This window comes from Mauremys mutica, chromosome 12, assembly GCF_020497125.1.
Source record: "Mauremys mutica isolate MM-2020 ecotype Southern chromosome 12, ASM2049712v1, whole genome shotgun sequence".
NCBI lineage: Eukaryota > Metazoa > Chordata > Testudines > Geoemydidae > Mauremys > Mauremys mutica.
In genome coordinates, this window is record NC_059083.1 from 33,206,558 (window position 1) to 33,224,036 (window position 17,479).

The window sequence follows — 17,479 nt, forward strand, 5'->3', positions numbered from 1 at the left end:
CAGCACTGGGGCTCCCCTATTACAAGCTGAAATGACAGGATGGTTGGAGTGGTCTGTGGAACAGTGAGCTGAGTGGTTTGTGGGACAGTTGGTATGGAGCATGGGAACAGTGAGCTGAGTGGTTTGCAGGGACAGTTGAAGTGACTCACGGGTCAGCTGGAGGAGCAGAGTGACTGGTGGAGTGGAGCTGTTTGTGGTGAAGGCTGCAGCAGAACTCTACGGAGAGGTGGGACAGTCAGCCTCAGACCACGTAAGGTGCCCCTTAATACCTTGTGTGCCCCCCCCCATTTCCACCCAGGCTTGGGGGGTAAAACTCTGCAGATAAACTTTTGAACTCTGGGGCGGCACTGATCAGGGACAGAGATTTTTGGGTTGTTGGACTTTGGGGTGATTGGACTTAAGATCCTAAGTGGAAAAGGACATTGCCAAAACTTACTTGGTGGGTCTTTTGCTCATGGTTTATGTTATGAATCCTGTTTGTGGTGTTTCCCTAACATGATGCTGCATTGTCTCCCTCCTTTATTAAAAGGATTTTGCTACACTCGGACTCCATGCTTGCAAGAGGGGAAGTATTGTCTCTTAAATGTGCCTGGGGGACAGGGGCGGCTCTACGAATTTGGCCGCCCCAAGCAGTCATGCGCGGGAGGTGCACCGGAACCCCGGGAGCAGCGCACCTCCCGCAGGCATGACTGCGGAGGGTCCGCTGGTCGCGCGGCTCGGCTGGACCTCCCGCAGCTGTGGAGGGTTCGCTGGTCCCGCGGCTCCTGTGTAGGTTCCGCTGGCATGCCTGTGGGTGGTCCAGCCGAGCCGCGCGACCAGCGAACCGTCCGCAGTCATGCCTGCGGGAGGTCCACTGGAGCCGCGGGCCGAGCGCCCCCTCCTCAGTCATGCCTGCGGCAGGTCCGCTGCTCCCGGGGTTCCGGTGGACCTCCTGCAGGCATGACTGTGGGAGGTCCACCGGACCCGCCTGCTGCCCCTGCCGGCAAATGCCGCCCCACGCGCGTGCTTGCCGTGCTGGGGTCTGGAGCCGGCCCTGCTGGGGGGGATGGTTTGTAATTGTCACTGGGTTGGGGGCTCGAGCCGGTTTCGTATTGCGTTATTGAAACAGAACCTCTGGATACTGAATCCGGCCCTTGTTGCTGCCAACTCAGAGGGGCAGAAGGGTTATACCAGTATAAAATAAGTTGGGCATTTAAACCACTCATGTTATACCAGCGTAATGCTCCATATGATACACTTATTCCATAATAAGAGTGAGCTTTTCTGGCTTAACTTGTGCCTTTAGTTACAGCAGCCTTTCCCTGGGTGCATATGGGCAGCAGCACAGACCAGAATCTCTGCAGCACCGTGTGCTGTGGTCCCGACACTCCCCTCCATAGGCGGCAGGTTATATCTCTGTGCGGTGCCCGGGCTCCAGGAATATTCAGGGCCGGGTGCCCTGCTCCAGCAATATTTGGAGCTGGGTCTCTCCCCTGGCCCTGCCTGGATCGGGCCCTGGCTCCCGCCCCGCGCCGCATCCCTGCCTGACAGAAAGCAGCGGGCACCTCTCCCCTGCCTGCTTCTGCTGCCGGAGTAGAACGGCTCCCGGCAGAACGGCTGTCTGCTGCCCCAGGGTCCTAGTGCCTGCCCTCCACTAATGGCAAGGCAGGCTGCCCTTACCCCGTCCTTCCACCCTAGCCCTGAGCCTCTCCAACGCCCCTAATCCTCATCCCCAGCCAGAGCCCTCATCCCCCTGCACCCTAATCCTCTGCCACAGCTCTGAGCCCCCCCCGCAGCATGAACCCCTCATCCTCAGCCCCACAGCCCTCACCCCTGCACTCCCTCCTATTCTCAGTCTCCCTCCCAGAGCCTGCACCCCCTCTCAGAGCGTGCACTACCTCCCCTTTCCCACACACCCATTCCCACCCCCAAACTCCCTCCCAGAGCCTGCACCCCTCACCCCTTCCTACACCCCCAGCCCAGAGCCTGCACACAAACTCTGTCCCAAAGCCTGCACCCCGTACCCCCTCCTGCACACCCACCCCCTGCTCCATCCCAAAGCCTGCACCCTGCACCCCTCCTGCACCTTAATCCCCAACCCAGGACCTGCACCCCAGACCTCCCCCCCCAAACCCCTCCCAGACCCTTAGGCAAGTGGGGGCGGAGTTTGGGGGGGCGGGTTCTGGGCACCACCAAAATTTTTACAAACTTGCCACCCATGCTCCCCTCTTGTTCCCTGGCCCATCTTCCCTACACCCCTACAACAGGGCTTGTGAGTGGGTCCTCGGAGGGCAGCCCACAGCTGTTCTCTGCACTGCCTGCACTGGAGCGAATCCTACCCTAGCTGGATCCAAGCCTTTTGGAGCCCAGTTATGCTGTTACTGACCATAAAGGGGTTGAAGTATGGGTGAAAATCTCACCCTCCATTTATTAAAATGTGCCCAAACTTTCTGGGTTTGAAGATAGCATTGAACAAGTGACCTGGGTGTAAGCAAGCAAGTTGGGTGCACCAGCCCAGTGAGATCTGTCTGAGTCTGCAGGCAGCGCTGTTTGATGCTCATACTTATCAAGTGGGGCTGGGATGCTGACATTAAAGCCTGATGGGTGACAATTTAATTGTCACCATTTGCAATTATTTCACTGTTGATCATTTTAACAGAAACATCCAACTTCTGTGCTTCTCCCTCACAGCTGGATGCAAGGACTGATACTGAGGAGGGGGGCAGTGAGGCAATGGCAGATACTGGGGCAGAAGACAGCGGGGCAGCTACCTGTCATCAAAGGTTGCTGGGGTGAGGAACAGTGAATTCAATTCCCTCCATCCAAATACAGAGTGACCACTTTTATGCTAAAACAGGAAGGGAGAGAGGAAATACATTTCTCTTTCCCTCCCCTCCCCCAATACAAAATGCCTCCTGGATATGAGAGCAAACACACGCACATAAACACACAGCACATGGCAGGTCACTGAGGGTGAAATCCTGCCCCTTCCCTCTTTACATGGCTGTGGAAGGGGGGATCCCAAGTGAGAGATCCTGTTAAATACTGGACAAGTCTTATAGTCTCCAGCAGGGGTGAAAGTAACTTACAGGACTTACCGGTACTGCTGGAGTCCTGAGGGGGGCATGGCCTCATCCGGAAGAGGAGGGGCCTCTCAAGATTTAAAGGCCCTGGGGCACCAGCTGTGGCTGGGAGACCCAGGGCCTTTAAATCAACCAGGGGCTCCCAGCTGAAGAGGTGGCTGGTAGCCCCCCCGGGGCTCAGGGGCAAATTAAAGGGCCAGGGGCTCTGGCTGCTGGGGGGAACCCGGAGCTTGCGGGGATGGGGCAGGGATTTAAAGGGCCCAGAGCTCCTGCCACTGAGGGAAGCCCCGAGCCCTTTAAATCCTGGCCCCAGCCCAGCCACCAGAGCCACGGCCGGGATTCAAAGGGCTCTGGGCTGCCCACAGCCGCCGGGAGCTCTGAGCCCTTTAAATCCCAGCCCCGGCCCGGCCGCCGGAGCCGCAGCCGGGATTTAAAGGGCTCTGGGCTGCCCACAGCAGCAAGGAGCTTTGAGCCCTTTCAATCCCCGCTGTGGAAGCCGGTGCGGTCCAGCACAGCGTACTGGCTCTTCCCGGTATGCCGTATCAGACCAGACCGGCTTACTTTCACCTCTGGTCTCCAGCAATGAGCCTGGCCCATGTGGGCTGCTAGACAGAGCTGCTCAGCCCCTTCCCCTTCACAGCTCATCTGTGTCAGTGCAACATAGAGAGAGAAAAGGGCGAGAGGTTGGATTTCATTCCATCACATGTAGGGTGAAGTTCCTATTACTGTTTAACGCAGCTCCGCTGTAGTTATGAGACGGAGAAACAAAGAGCTGGGCAAATGGATCACACAGATAGGTCTGTCTGTGCAGACCTCTGCCCGCTGCGGCCCTGCTGCCTGGGACTGGACTGCAGCGATGGGTGGTTCAACCTGTCCCCACAGGCTGTGGTCTCTATGGGTCATAGCAGCCGACCCTGCTGCTTGAATCCTAGACCCACTCACATCAGATATGGCTGTTGTGGGAGGGAAGGTCTCTGTTTATTGAGTTCCCTGTCTGGTGCCCTCTGTGCCCATCCCTTGAATGGCCCCAGCTCCCGACTGTGGGGATGGGGGAGGGAAGAGAGTGATGGGAATGGGACTTTGACCTGGGCTGGATAAGGAACAGGGTCTTGCTGGCTCCATCCTAGGCCAGATCCTGATCTTGTGGGTAGTGTCTGCCCCTTGGTCCTAGGGATAACAGGGAAGAGTTCCCCCTAGGGGGATAGTGGTAGATAGTGGGTGTCCCAGCAAAGAATGGGGTGGATGTGCCCTTCCTAAGCTGGATGCTCAGGTCACTATCAGTGCTGAGCACAGCCTGTGCTAGAGCATCTTGTGCCCAGTGTGAGCAGCGTGTCAGACCAGCCGTGCAAATCCTGAGTGTGTTTGTGTTATTACAGCATCCTAGCCACAGCTCACCATGGCAGCTGGTGCGGAGAATTCTCTGAAAGGCCCAGGGAACAAGACAGTGACAGTTAATGGTTCTGTAAAAGCAGCAAAGGATCCTGTGGCACCTTATAGACTAACAGATGTTTTGCAGCATGAGCTTTCGTGGGTGAATGCCCACTTCGTCGGATGCAAGAGTGGAAATGGTTAATGGTTCTGATAGTTTACTGTTTGGAAATGAGCCCAGCATAGCTCTCTCCGGGCACATACACAAACTTTACATACAACTCAAAATTAGTTAATCCCTGGCACCTAAATATGGACTCAACCCACATAACGTATCTGTTAAAGCAGGGGTGGGGAAACTTTTTCTATCAGGGGCCACTGACCCACAGAAAAAAATAGTCAGGGGCCACACAGCCCCACAGGCAGGGGGGCAGGGCGTGGAGCCTCGGAGCTTCCCCTAGGCTCTGGAGTGGTGTAAGAAATGAGGGGTTCAGAGTGCGGGATGGGGCTCCGGGTTGGGGCAGGGGGTTGAGGTGTGGGAGGAGGTGAGGGCTCAGTCTGGCAGTGTGGGCTTGGGATGGGGTGCAGGAGAGGGCTCCCGGCTGGGGCAAAGGGGTTTGGAGTGCAGGAGGTGGCTGAGGGCTGGGCAGGGAGTTGGGGTGTGGGCTCCAGCTGGGGGTATGGGCCCTGGGGTGGGGCCACAGATGGGACAGGGGGTTGGGGTGCAGGAGGAGGTTTGGGGTGCAATGGAGTTTTGGTGTAGGAGGGGGCTCTTTGTTCATTTATTTATAAATGGACACAAATCTGACATCAGGAATTATAACATTCAAAAACCAATAGGAGAACACTTCAATCTCTCTGGTCACTCAATAACAGACCTCAAAGTGGCAATTCTACAACAAAAAAACTTCAAAAGCAGACTCCAACGAGAAACTGCAGAACTGGAATTAATTTGCAAACTGGACACCATCAGATTAGGCCTGAATAAAGACTGAGAGCGGATGGGTCATTACAAAACCTAATTTCCCCCTGCTGTTACTCACACCTTCTTGTCAACTGTTTGCAATGGGCCAATCTCATTACCCCTATAAAAGTGATTTTTCCTCCCTTAGTATCCTGCTGTTAATTGAATTGTCTTGTTAGACTGACCTCCCACTTGGTAAGGCAACTCCCATATTTTCATGTGCTGTGTATTTATACCTGCTCCTGTATTTTCACGTCATACATCTGATGAAGTGGGTTTTAGCCCATGGAAGCTTATGCCCAAATAAATTTGTTAGTCTCTAAGGTGCCGCAAGGACTCCTCTTTTTTTTTTAATCTCTGTTTCTCTCTCGCTCGCTCTCTCTCTCACACAAAGTTCCCACCTCTTGTTACTTCACCTTTTGCTCTGTGCTGCCTCCAGAAGCAGTAACTGGCCAGGGGAATGAGAACAGCCAGGAGAGCCAGGATCACCCCAAGAGCCACCATCCAGGGACTGACTCGTGGGAAAAACAGCTCTGCAAGAGAAAGTGCCATTGACTTAGGAGCAAACACACGCAGAATGAAGGCAGGACATTGACAAAGGTGACACTGTGACTAGTTAAAAGAATCTCTCAGGGAAATACACAGGGAGATGTGGCTGCTTTGTGCTTTATTATTAAACCAGTGAGAGCCCAAGTTAGCCTGGTTACTGAACATGGTTAATTAATGGGAGCGGGCATGTTGGGGGCTCGGGTGCAGCTCCATTATACTGCTCCTATCCCCACTGACATATGTTCAGGCATTCCTACACTGCTCTAAGTGATCCCCAAGCTGCAGCCAGTGCAGAGTAGCCCTTAGAATCAGAGAGTTGTGACCAGCTTCCTGACACCCCCGATTCTCCTCAGCCACATGAAAGAATCTGGCCCAAAATATGTTAATGCAGGATTTTAATAAAAACAAAAGTTGAGCCTGGAGATTCAGAGTCATAATTCCTCCAGATTCCTCTTCCCTGGGCTTCGAGCAATGGCTGTCTAGAGGGTCCTTGCTAAGAGATTAGTGCGGTGTATTGAAAACCATGTAAAAATTACAAGCTGACACTTGAAATCCTGAGGGGATTCCTGGTCCTACTTGCAGGCTAGGGGGCTCTGTAGGGAGCGTGCATCTGGGTCCTCTGCAGTCAGTCAGCAAAGAGCCAGCCTAGAGCAGGGTGGGTTCCGTTCTGCCTCTCTGCCTTAGGGAGCAGCCTGCTTTGTCTCTCTCTGTAGTTGGCTGTGGCATGTTAAGAACATAAGAGTTAGAGTTCTGGATTCTTAGAGTTCATGTTAGAATTCTGGATTCTTTGAAATAAAGCAGTGTGACATTGCAGCCTTTCAGGAACAGTATTTATGTTTTGTTTCTAACTCTCCGTGTGTGCTGTGAACAATCAGGTAATACTGGGCATATCATAGACTAACCAGCAGTGCAGCACTATGAGACCTCAGACAAATAGTGCTTTACAAATACAACATTCTTACTCTTATAGTGATGAAATATTCATTCGATAGTAACCAAGTTATTTGGTAGATAATAACACATAAAATCACCACCTTTTTTTCTAAAAATTAAGGTGCTCCTAGGTAAGATTTTGTTTCTGCATATTTAGAGCCTGAACTTTTATTGCTGGTATTTTCAGATGTAATCTAAGTAGCAATTCTCAGGCCATATTCAGGGCTCTCTTTTGCTAGTCAGGAAAAGTGACTTTATTACCCAGATTTTCATAAATATTTAGCACCCACAACTCTCACTGAGAAGAAAGGAGAATTCCCTCCCCCATCCCCACAGAGAATTGTGATGTTCACAGCGTGTGTGCGTATACACACACACACTCACAAAGTGAGATGTAAGCATAAATACTCCTGCTGGAAGGCTGCTGTGTATCATGACTTTATTTCTTAGAATCCAGAACCTGAATACACAAGAACCCCAGAACAGAGGGGGAGGCGTCTCCCTAAGGCAGCAGGCACAACTCACCCACCTTGCTCTACGGTGGCTCGTCTATAGGCACAGTTAGTGTGCGGCAGGCTGGGGTGTAAATCCACTGTGCACTGGCCTGCTGCGCACTAACTGGCTGTGTGCACCCTGCTGCACTGCACTAAAAGTTCCCTGGTGCACTTTGATCTGTTCCCGTTTTAAAGTGGGGTAGATCAAAGCACAGCATGGAATTTTTAGCGCATGTAGCAGGGTCCAGCCCAAGCTCAGACATCTATTCCACAATTTAACAGGCCCTTAGCCTGAGGCCCTTAGCCTGAGCCAGCTGGCCTGGGTCACCAGCGGTTTTTGAATTGCAGTGTAGACATATCCAGAGAGAATTGAGATTATACAGGACTTTACAAGACGTGCTCAGCACATTGAAGGTTCAGGCCAATAAACAGGAGACACAATGATAAATACTCTCTGCTCATGTCTGCAGTATCTCAATTTATCCATGTGCGGCTGGGACGGGCACTGACCTGCTATGGAAATCTCTGACTCTCTCTCCTGGTTGAGTCGGGGGGTTCTGACACAGCAGGACACTTTCTGGTTGGACTCCTCAGTTATAACAATGGCAATCTCTGCTTGAAACAGGCCATTGGCCTCTGGGGTTATTTTTTCAGAGGCTGATGGTAAGAGCTGCCCCCGGAGATCTCGCCACTGAGCTTCGGGCTCTGGGTACCATCCAGAGGATCGACACACAACCCGGATCCCCCCATCCTGATGTCCCTCCACAGAGATGGCAGGAGCAGAGCCCAAACCTACAGAAGAAATAAATGAGCTTGTGATAATCCTACAGTGCCCAGTAATGAGCCAAACATTTTATTACACGGTTATCAAAAGCCATTTCCTATTAAACTGAGAATTGAATGTGAGTCCACAAGTGCAGCTGGTCCATTAATCTAATCAGATTCCAATTTGATAGAATTAATCTTAATGTCAGGGCTGTTCTATGCACAAACTTGCTCCAGTTTTGTTAAAGTTTTTTTTTTTAAACTAGTGCAAACCCTGTGTGGACACTCTTAAATCAAGAAGGGATTGACTAAAGCTACATTAATATAAGCCATTTCCAAACCATTTAAGAGTGTCCATATAGGGTTTTGCACTACTTCATTGTAACCAGTGCATGTGGTATGTATAGACCAGAGGAGGGCAAACTGCGGCCCCCGGGACCCTCCTGCCCAGCAGGCTCGCCACCAGCCCCTCCCCCGCTGTTCTCCCTCCACCACAGCCTCAGCTCACTGCACCACCGGTGCAATGCTCTGGGCGGTGGCGCTGTGAGCTCCTGGGGCAGCGCCACTGCAGAGCCTGGCCTGACCCGGGGCTCTGTGGTGCGCGGTGCGTGGCTGGCTCCAGCTGGGCGGAGCAGCTGCCTGTCCTGGTGCAGCCACGCTGCCAGCCACCGGTGCTCCAGGCAGCTCTGTAAGGGGGAAGGGAGTGAGGGAGGAGGGTTGGATGGAGGGCAGGGGAGTTTGGGGGTGGTCAGGGGCCAGGGCAGTAAAAGGACAGGTAACAAGGGGGTTAGATGGGTCAGGGATCCCGGGGGGCCATCAGGAAGGGGGGGGTAGATTGGGCGGCGGCGAGATGTTGGGGCAGGAGGTCTAGAGGCGGTCAAGGGACTGAGTTGGGGGGTGGATAGGGCAGGGGTTCCAGGGGGGCCATCAGGGAACAGGGGAATTTAGATTGGGCAGGAGTCCCGGGGAGGCAGTCAAAGGACGAGAAGCAGGGAGGGGTCAGAATGTTGGCGGGGGCACAACCTCCCCTAACAAGCCTTCCATTCAATTTTTGAAACCCGATACAGTCCTCAGGCCAAAAAGTTTGCCCGCCCCTGATATAGACAAATGTTAACTTAATTCTCTACCAAAAAACTTTGTTACTGGGGAGTTCAGGTTGCCTCGGCTGTGCCTTGTACCCTTCCAGAGCACAGAAGTTGGCAGCAGAAAACTGGACTTCACTGAGAGACAGGAAACACACCCACACTCACACCCACCAAATACAGACATTAGATAACAAAGAAATGCAGGGTTAAGGTATTGCCTTCTGTACCAGGCCACACTTTTACTGATGAGCTAAACTGAAATAAAATAAACTTAATCTGAATGATCTTAATCTTTTGTGTTCATGAATATCGCTTGTGCTGTTCTCTCAGATTACTGCTTGGTTACTTAACTATTTCTGTCTCAGACTCTGTGCTTGCGAGAGGGGAAGAATTGCCTTTTAGGCCTGGTCCACACTAGGACTTTAATTCGAATTTAGCAGCATTAATTCGAATTAACCGTGCACCCGTCCACACCACGAAGCTATTTAATTCGACATAGAGGGCTCTTTAGTTCGACTTCTGTACTCCTCCCCGACGAGGGGAGTAGCGCTAAATTCGACATGGCTATGTCGAATTAGGCTAGGTGTGGATGCAAATCGACCTTAGTAGCTCCGGGAGCTATCCCACAGTGCACCACTCTGTTGATGCTCTGGACAGCAGTCCAAGCTTGGATGCTCTGACCAGCCACACAGGAAAAGCCCCGTGGAAATTTGAATTCCTTTTCCTGTCTGGCCAGTTTGAATCTCATTTCCTGTGTGGACGTCGTGGCGAGCTCTGCAGCACTGGCAGCGATGCAGAGCTCTCCAGCAGAGGTGTCCATGCAATCTCAGAATAGAAAGAGGGCCCCAGCATGGACTGACCAGGAAGTCTTGGATCTGATCGGTGTGTGGGGCAAGGAGTCTGTGCTTTCGGAGCTGGGCTCCAACAAATGGAATGCAAAGACCTACGAGAAGGTCTCCAAAGCCATGGCCCTCAGAGGATACAGCCGGGATACAACGCAGTGCCGCGTGAAAGTCAAGACAAGGCTACCAAAAAATCAGAGCGGCAAACGGACGCTCTGGAACCCAGCCCCAGACATGCCGGTTCTATGAGGCACTGCATGCCATTCTCGGTGGGTCTGCCACCACTGCCCCACCAGTGTGCGTGGACTCTGAGGATGGGATACTGTCGATGACTTGTTCCTCGGAGATGTTCGCGGACGGGGAAGATGAGGAGGATGAGGCAGTCGACAGCGCTTACAACGCTGATTTCCCCGACAGCCAGGATCTCTTCATCACCCTCATGGAGATCCCCTACCAACCCTCCCCAGCCGTTACCCCGGACCCTGAATCAGGGGAAGGATCAGTCGGTAAGTGCTTTAAACATGTAAACATTTATTTCTAACAGAACAGGAATATTAACTATGCGAAAAGAAGGTCAATATATATGGGGATGGAACAGAAATCCTCTTGGGAGATCTCCACGAAGCTCTCCTGCAGGTAATCGAAAAGCCTCCACATGAGGTTCCTGGGGAGAGCTGCCTTATTGGGTGCTCCGTGGTAGCACACTTTTCCGCGCCAGGCTATCATCAGGTACTCCGGGAGCATTGCCTCCACGAGCATGGCCGCATAGGCCCCCGGTTTGTGCTGGCTTTCACGCAGCATGCGCTCTCTATCTGCCTCAGTGACCCTCCTCAGGGTGATCTCACTCGGAGACTCCTGCATTTAATTACAGTAATTTGTGTACTATTAGTATTGGGAGTGCTTCACTGTTCCTTTGCATAACAATGAGCGTCACTTTACAGCCACGTGGTGGAGGCTGCAGAGTGGCATTATACAGGGATCTTTCCCAGGGAACAGACGCGAGGGGGTGCAACAGGGGCAGAGTTCATGCTTTCAGGATTGCCTGTAGCAAGAGGACAGTGGTATACATTGACTTTTAAGCAGCCAAAAGTTTTTGGCTTACCATGCCTGGCTGCTCCACGGATTCTGCTGTCCTGCCCCGCTTGTCTGATCTGCAGTGCAATCCCCCAGGCAATGAAAGCGAATTCCGAAAATTTGAACTTTCCTTGAGTGAGTGCTGTGCATGGTCTTGTTCACAGAGACTGACTAGACTATGTTTCCTCTTTGCAGAAATGTATCTTTATAAGGAAGTCAATCCCTTTTTTCCCATCACACAGCTGCACCTGTATCTCGACGTGCTCCAGCATGCCCCTCACAGAGGCTGGCGCAGATTAGGTGGCACAAGAAAAAGACACGGGACGAGATGTTCGCAGAACTTATGGGCTGCTCCTGAGCCGAGGCGGCCCAGCAGAGCCAGTGGAGGGAGAACCTCTCTCAGCAGCAGCGCTCACACAGCGAACGGGAGGACAGATGGCATCTGGAGGACCAGCAGGTGACTCAAACGCTGCTTGGACTAATGAGGGAGCAAACGGACACGCTCAGGCGCCTTGTGGATGTTCTCCAGGACCGCAGGCAGGAGAACAGAGTCCCAGTGCACTGTATCTGCAACTGCCCTCCCCTGCCACAAAGTCCAATACCCCCCTCACCCAAAATAACAAGAAGGAGGTGCGCCAGGGGCCGTGAAAACTGTCACTCCACCCCAGCAGAGTGCTCAAGTACCAAAAAGCTCTCATTCGCTAACTTTTGAGAAGTCCTTCCCTTCCTGGATCACCCAAGCCCAAATCCCAGTTTCATTCCCTCACAGTGTAGTTGATTATTAAAAATAGTTTGCTGTTCATTACTGTTTCCGTCATGTTTCTTTACAGAAGACTTTGTGTGAAGGGGGGGAGGGGGTTGGTAATTGCATAGGACGGTCACCATTACCTGGGTACAGACACGGGGGCAGAATCTACAGCAGGTCACACACACAGTGCAGTCACTAGGCACCCTGGTCAGTCTGGGAGGTGTTTTTCATGTTCTGTGCATAGGCGGCAGGTGCCCTGCTCCAGCTATATTTGGAGCTGGGTCTCTCCCCCAGCCCTGCCTGGATCGGGCTCTGACCCCCACGGGTCTTCCCCCGCCCCGCCACGCTGCGTACCTGCCTGACAGTAGAGCTGCTCCCCGCAGAAATGCTGTCTGGTGCCCCAGGGTCCTAGCGCCTGCCATACACAAATGGCAAGGCAGGCTGCCCTTACCCTGCCCTTCCACCATAGCCCTGAGCCTCTCCAATGCCCCAAACCCTCAGCCCCAGCCAGAGCCCTCATCCCCCTACACCTCCTCCCCCTTCCCACACACCCCTCACGCCTTCCTACGCCGCCACCCCCAGCCCAGAGCCTGCACCCCTCACCCCTTCCTTCACACCCACCTGTACATGTCCTCCCCCCCAGTCCTCCCCCGCCACAAGGCCACATAGCCCCCGCACACAGAGTCCCGAAAAGGAGGGATGGCAGGCTCCGTTGAAACAACCAGTCCGGCAGTGCAGACCGCTCTAGGGGCAGGAGCCTGTCATTCCTCAAGTGTAGAAGCGGTCTGTACATCACTGCCCACCCTGCCCACCACAGTCTGCGTCCCTGTTTCAACCCTTTAACGTGAATTCATTAGTAAAGAAAACGTTGTTAATTAACAATATTCCATTAACTTTATTTTTAAATGTGTGTTGGAAGGGGGGAAATGTGGTGAACGGGGTATGTAGCCGCAGAAGAAAGTCAGCAGTAACTGAAGCAGGGGCAGGTTCAGCTTCTCTGTAAAGAGACTGGACAGTCACAGCTTACCCTGCTCGCTGAGGAACCTAGCTTTCAAAGCCTCCCGGATGCACAGCGCTTCCCACTGGGCTCTTCTAATCGCACGAGTGTCTGGCTGAGTGTAATCAGCAGCCAGGCAATTTGCCTCAACCTCCCATCCTGTCATAAAGGTCTCCCCCTTGCTCTCACAGAGATTGTGGAGCACACAGCAAGCTGCAATAACAATGGGGATATTGGTTTCGCTGAGATCCGAGCGAGTGAGTAAGCTTCGCCATCTCCCCTTGAGACGTCCGAAAGCACACTCCATTAGGTCTGGTAGTTGGGGTGAGGAGCCCAGCTCAGTGTGCAGCTCAGGCTACATAACCGAGGGAGTGTGGGGCCCATCAGTAAGCTGCTGCCGGTGATGTGGGCACCCAGAAACGCAGGGCAGAGGGGAGCTACATGTTGTGGGGGATGGTGGAGAAGGAGACAGACACACCAGTCTCCTCTCAAATGCTTAAAGTAGCCGCTGGGTAATAAAACTGTCCAGGTGTTGGGGCAGGGACCTGGGATGAGATTTCTCTCACCAGCCCTGTTACCAGCTACCCACTACAAACATTGCAGAGCACGACCATTATCCCCACTGCACTGTCACAGAAGGTACAGGGTGGGGGGGGCAGTGAGCAACCACGGAGCAACTGAGTGGCCTAACAGAGTTCCCAGGACTGGGACTATTCCTCGCTCTGCCACTGACCTGCTGGGTGACCTTGGGCAACTCACTTCTCTGCTTTGTGCCTCAGTTTCCCATCTGTAAAATGGGGATAATCATGTGAAGCTCTTTCAGGTCTTCTAATGGAAAAGCACCATACTATGCGTTTGGTTATTACCTAGGCCCAGTCGTGTAGCAACTGCAAACCTAAGTGAGAACTACAATCACCTAAATGGCCACTAGCTCCTACAACAAATGTTTCCCCTTCTGTTAAAAAAAAACCACCCAGAAAATTCCCTGACAAAACCTTTGTTAGCACAGAGTTCAGGCTGCCTGGTGATATTATCTCCTGCCCTTCCATGGCACAGTGACAGCTCTGAGACCCTGTCCTCACTATTCTCTCCACTGGTCAGTACAGCTACACTGAACACAGGGAATGCAGCTGCACTGCAGGCAGATACATGCTGCAATTCAAATCTGTGGAACACAACACAAACAATGCCCCCTTCCTGTAATCCTTCCTCATGTCTATTCACTGACAAAAAACTTAGGTACCTCCAGGCAACCTTAACTCTGTATTATCTCCTACCCTTCCAGAATGCCTTTTTCAGCAAAACTCAGACCTCTAAAACCAGGAAATCCACAGTGAAGGTAAAAACCCAAACAACCTTAACTCTGCCCCTTTGGAGATGGTAATAACCACTGGGAATTGGCTGCATGCACTAAAGCTGCATGCACTGTGCTCGGTGTAGCTGTAATGACTAGTGGAGGGGATTATTTGGAGCCTATTGGCAGAACTGTCACTGAGATATGCAGAGAAGAGCAGGTGTACCTTGAGGGATCAATCATGCTTCATTTCAGTGCTGAGTTGTGCAGGTTGTGTCAGTAGCAGGGCACAGACTCCTTGCCATGGGCATTGTCTGGTGTCAGATATGCCAGTGATCACCAAGGCTTGATGAGGGGTAAGTGAAGGCAACGTCCCACAAGGAATCCTCAGGGCAACGGAGACGAGATGATAACATTTTGCAAATCAGGGGTGGTTTGTGTGCAGCAGGCTCAGTGTTTGAATGGATACCAGGAGTTTGCTACATCTGACCTAAACCTCATGTCATGGTTACAGAATTAGCTGCATCTCTGTCCCCTTGCTGGTCTCTCTGACAGCACCTTCAAGGGTCAGGCCTCCTGCCTCTACGTGTGCTGGGGGCGGGAAATTCCTCAATTCTTCCACTCTTAGAGCAGGCTCTGGGCTACAGGTCCTTGTGTATCAATCACTGTTACCCTGAAGGGGCCAGACACAAGCTGAGATCAATCCCAGTTGGTGGCATCAGTGTGGGGCAAATCAGAGTCATTGTTCATCTGCATTGCACATCCGATTAAGTGGGTATTCACTCATGAAAGCTCATGCTCCAATACGTCTGTTAGTCTATAAGGTGCCACAGGACTCTTTGCTGCTTTTAGGAAAAACGAATATTAAACAGCAAACTAGATTCAACCTTATCCAGAGCACAGTACCTGCCTCACTATAATGAGAAAAATAGTGTCATCTCACAATTAACCCTGTGACTCCACTTATTACCCCATTGAAGACATTAAATCATCAGAAGAAGTTACTGACCTTCCACCTGCAGTTGCAATACAGCATTTTCATAGGAGACACTGGACTGAAAAAAACACACATACGGCCCATCATCGGAGGGTCGGATATCGCGTATTCTCAGGGAAACTCTCCCATTGGTGATGTTGTCTTTCAAGAGCTCAGTTCTTCCTCGATATTCCAGCATCTGCTCTCCATACTGATCCTGCCCACCACGGTACAGGTGCACAGCTGGAGAGAACTGGGATCGGAACCATCTCACCTCCATGTTCTCAGCACTCATCCTGGGGGAGAGGTGGCAGGGTAGGATGGCTTCCCCCCCAAGGGAGGCAGTGACTGGGTGGTCAGATCCAGCCACTGTGAATTGTGCTGTGAAATGTACAATGGAAAAAGGAAATTTAATTGGCACGGGGGCTGGGGTAACATTAATTCAGCAGTAAGACACACAGTAAGAGAGCGCCCTGCTTTAGAAGTGAGACCATTTAAAGACAAAAGCCTGACAGAGAAAACTTACCATAAATCAATCAAAGGTCTGAACACATGTTACACTTATCCCAAAGGATTCTCATCTGGCACTTGGGACTCTTTGGTAGGTTCCAAAGTCTTTCCAACCTTTCTCTAAGGGTTTGTCCTCTTGGTTAACAGGTCCTGTCACTTTGCAGCCCAAGATCTCGGGCCTCTGGACAGTTCAAATCCAGCTTTTATACCAAAAATCTTTGTTCTCTTGGGCTTCTGGGACCTGGTCTAACCCAGTTTATGCAACTCTCCCTAGGGGTGGTACTTCTCTGGAGCTGTTACCTGTCCCACAAGTAATTACCCCCCATGGTTGGCAAATTCTGAAGGAGATGGGGTAACCCTCCCCCATGGCATAGATTACAATCCCGAGCCCATAAAGATACATATTATGTGTACAGATACCATTGATAAAGGGGGTACACAAATAAACAGAACATTCATAAAGTGAATTTGATAGTCCCCAAAATGCCGCATGTGGCTGCAGTATCTGTCACACAGAGTTCACATGTGAATCTTATACACTGTCCCTACTATCTCTGAATAAAGCTCTAACTTCTCATAGGCACCCTGGGGATAATGGTGCTGGGGTCCTGGGTCTCTGATACACCAAGGCCTTTCCATGCTGCTCCAGCACAGGGGCCTCCTCATCTGTAGTAGGGGTGGTGTAAAGGCTGACAAGCTGTAAAGATATGAAAACAGACCATCACTATGCTGACAATGGCTTTAAAGGTAAAGTCAGAGGTCAGATAGTGGAGAGGGAGAAGGAAGCAGATAGAAAAGTGCAGGAAACAGAACTGGTCACTGTGGAACTGCACAGAATGTGGGGGTCTCAGTGCAGAGACTCAACATCAGGAGAGACCGAGAGAGCTGGTTAAATTAACAGGATGGAAACCACAGCAGGAGGGAACCAAAATGCCCAAGTAACTATGGAGCCAGCCCTGGGATGAAGTGGGTCACTCTCAGGGTTTCACTGAGGGCACAGAAGGAAGAAGCCAGCAAATATCCTCACCTCCTCACTGTGAGATGAGGTCTAGCTCTGAGCCCTAGTCAGATGTGCCTAGTGCAGCATGAATGACTTGTGGGTTGTTACATCTAAATCGGAGAGTCTAGGATTCAGGACTCCTTCTTGGCTGAAGAACCTGATTTATGACGTATACGGTCTGTCAGTGCAGTGTATAGGATTGGGTAGTGTCCTTTTAAATAGTTTGCGAGCCCTGTAGTGGTGCTCACTGTGTTCTGTGTTTTAGAAGCTGCCAGAAATCAGCCAAAGCAGTAGGGTGGATGTACTGTCTAGGCCTGACAAAATGGTGTATAGATAGTAACTATGGTCAGTGGGGACCCAGGTGTAGCCTGTGAGTTCTCCATGTTGTTGGTTGTGGGCAGGTTGAGCAGACGTGGTTTACAAGAGAAGGCGGTGATGTGAGATGGACAGTGATGACCAGCAATAGCAACAGCAGCAAACCCAGTGAGGAGGCCAGAGCTCCTACCTGACACCAGCCTGTAAACCTGTAGAGCGAGGCAGAGAGCGACGTAGCTGGGCCGAGCGGAGCTCACTGTGGAGTCGGGGGAGAACAAGGGAACCTTGCCCGTCATCGTAGCTGGGTCTGGGGAACAGGAGAAATAACAAACCAGACAGTGAGTGCGTGGGATGCAGTGACAGTGCCAGGTTGTCTGACTTTCATAGCCCTGGTCCATTGATCAGTTATGTTTACATTAGCCCACTTGCCAATATTCATAGACTAAGGTCAGAGGGGACCATTAGATCATCTAGTCTGACCTGTGGCACAAGCCAAAGAAACA

General features: G+C 51.8%; 1 protein-coding gene across 1 annotated transcript in view; it reads right to left on the bottom strand.

Annotated features, from left to right (window-relative positions):
* The window catches only part of LOC123346491 (butyrophilin subfamily 1 member A1-like), a 34,185-nt gene extending 16,913 nt beyond the window's left edge, over positions 1 to 17,272 (bottom strand). Inside the window, exons 1-4 of the mRNA XM_044983922.1 lie at positions 17,167 to 17,272; positions 15,185 to 15,532; positions 7,881 to 8,162; positions 5,811 to 5,927 (exon numbers count right to left, since the gene is read on the bottom strand). Coding sequence (XP_044839857.1) covers positions 5,811 to 5,927; positions 7,881 to 8,162; positions 15,185 to 15,532; positions 17,167 to 17,272 — 853 coding nt within the window. The remainder of the gene's footprint in view (positions 1 to 5,810; positions 5,928 to 7,880; positions 8,163 to 15,184; positions 15,533 to 17,166) is intronic.
* Positions 17,273 to 17,479: the final 207 nt, after the last annotated feature.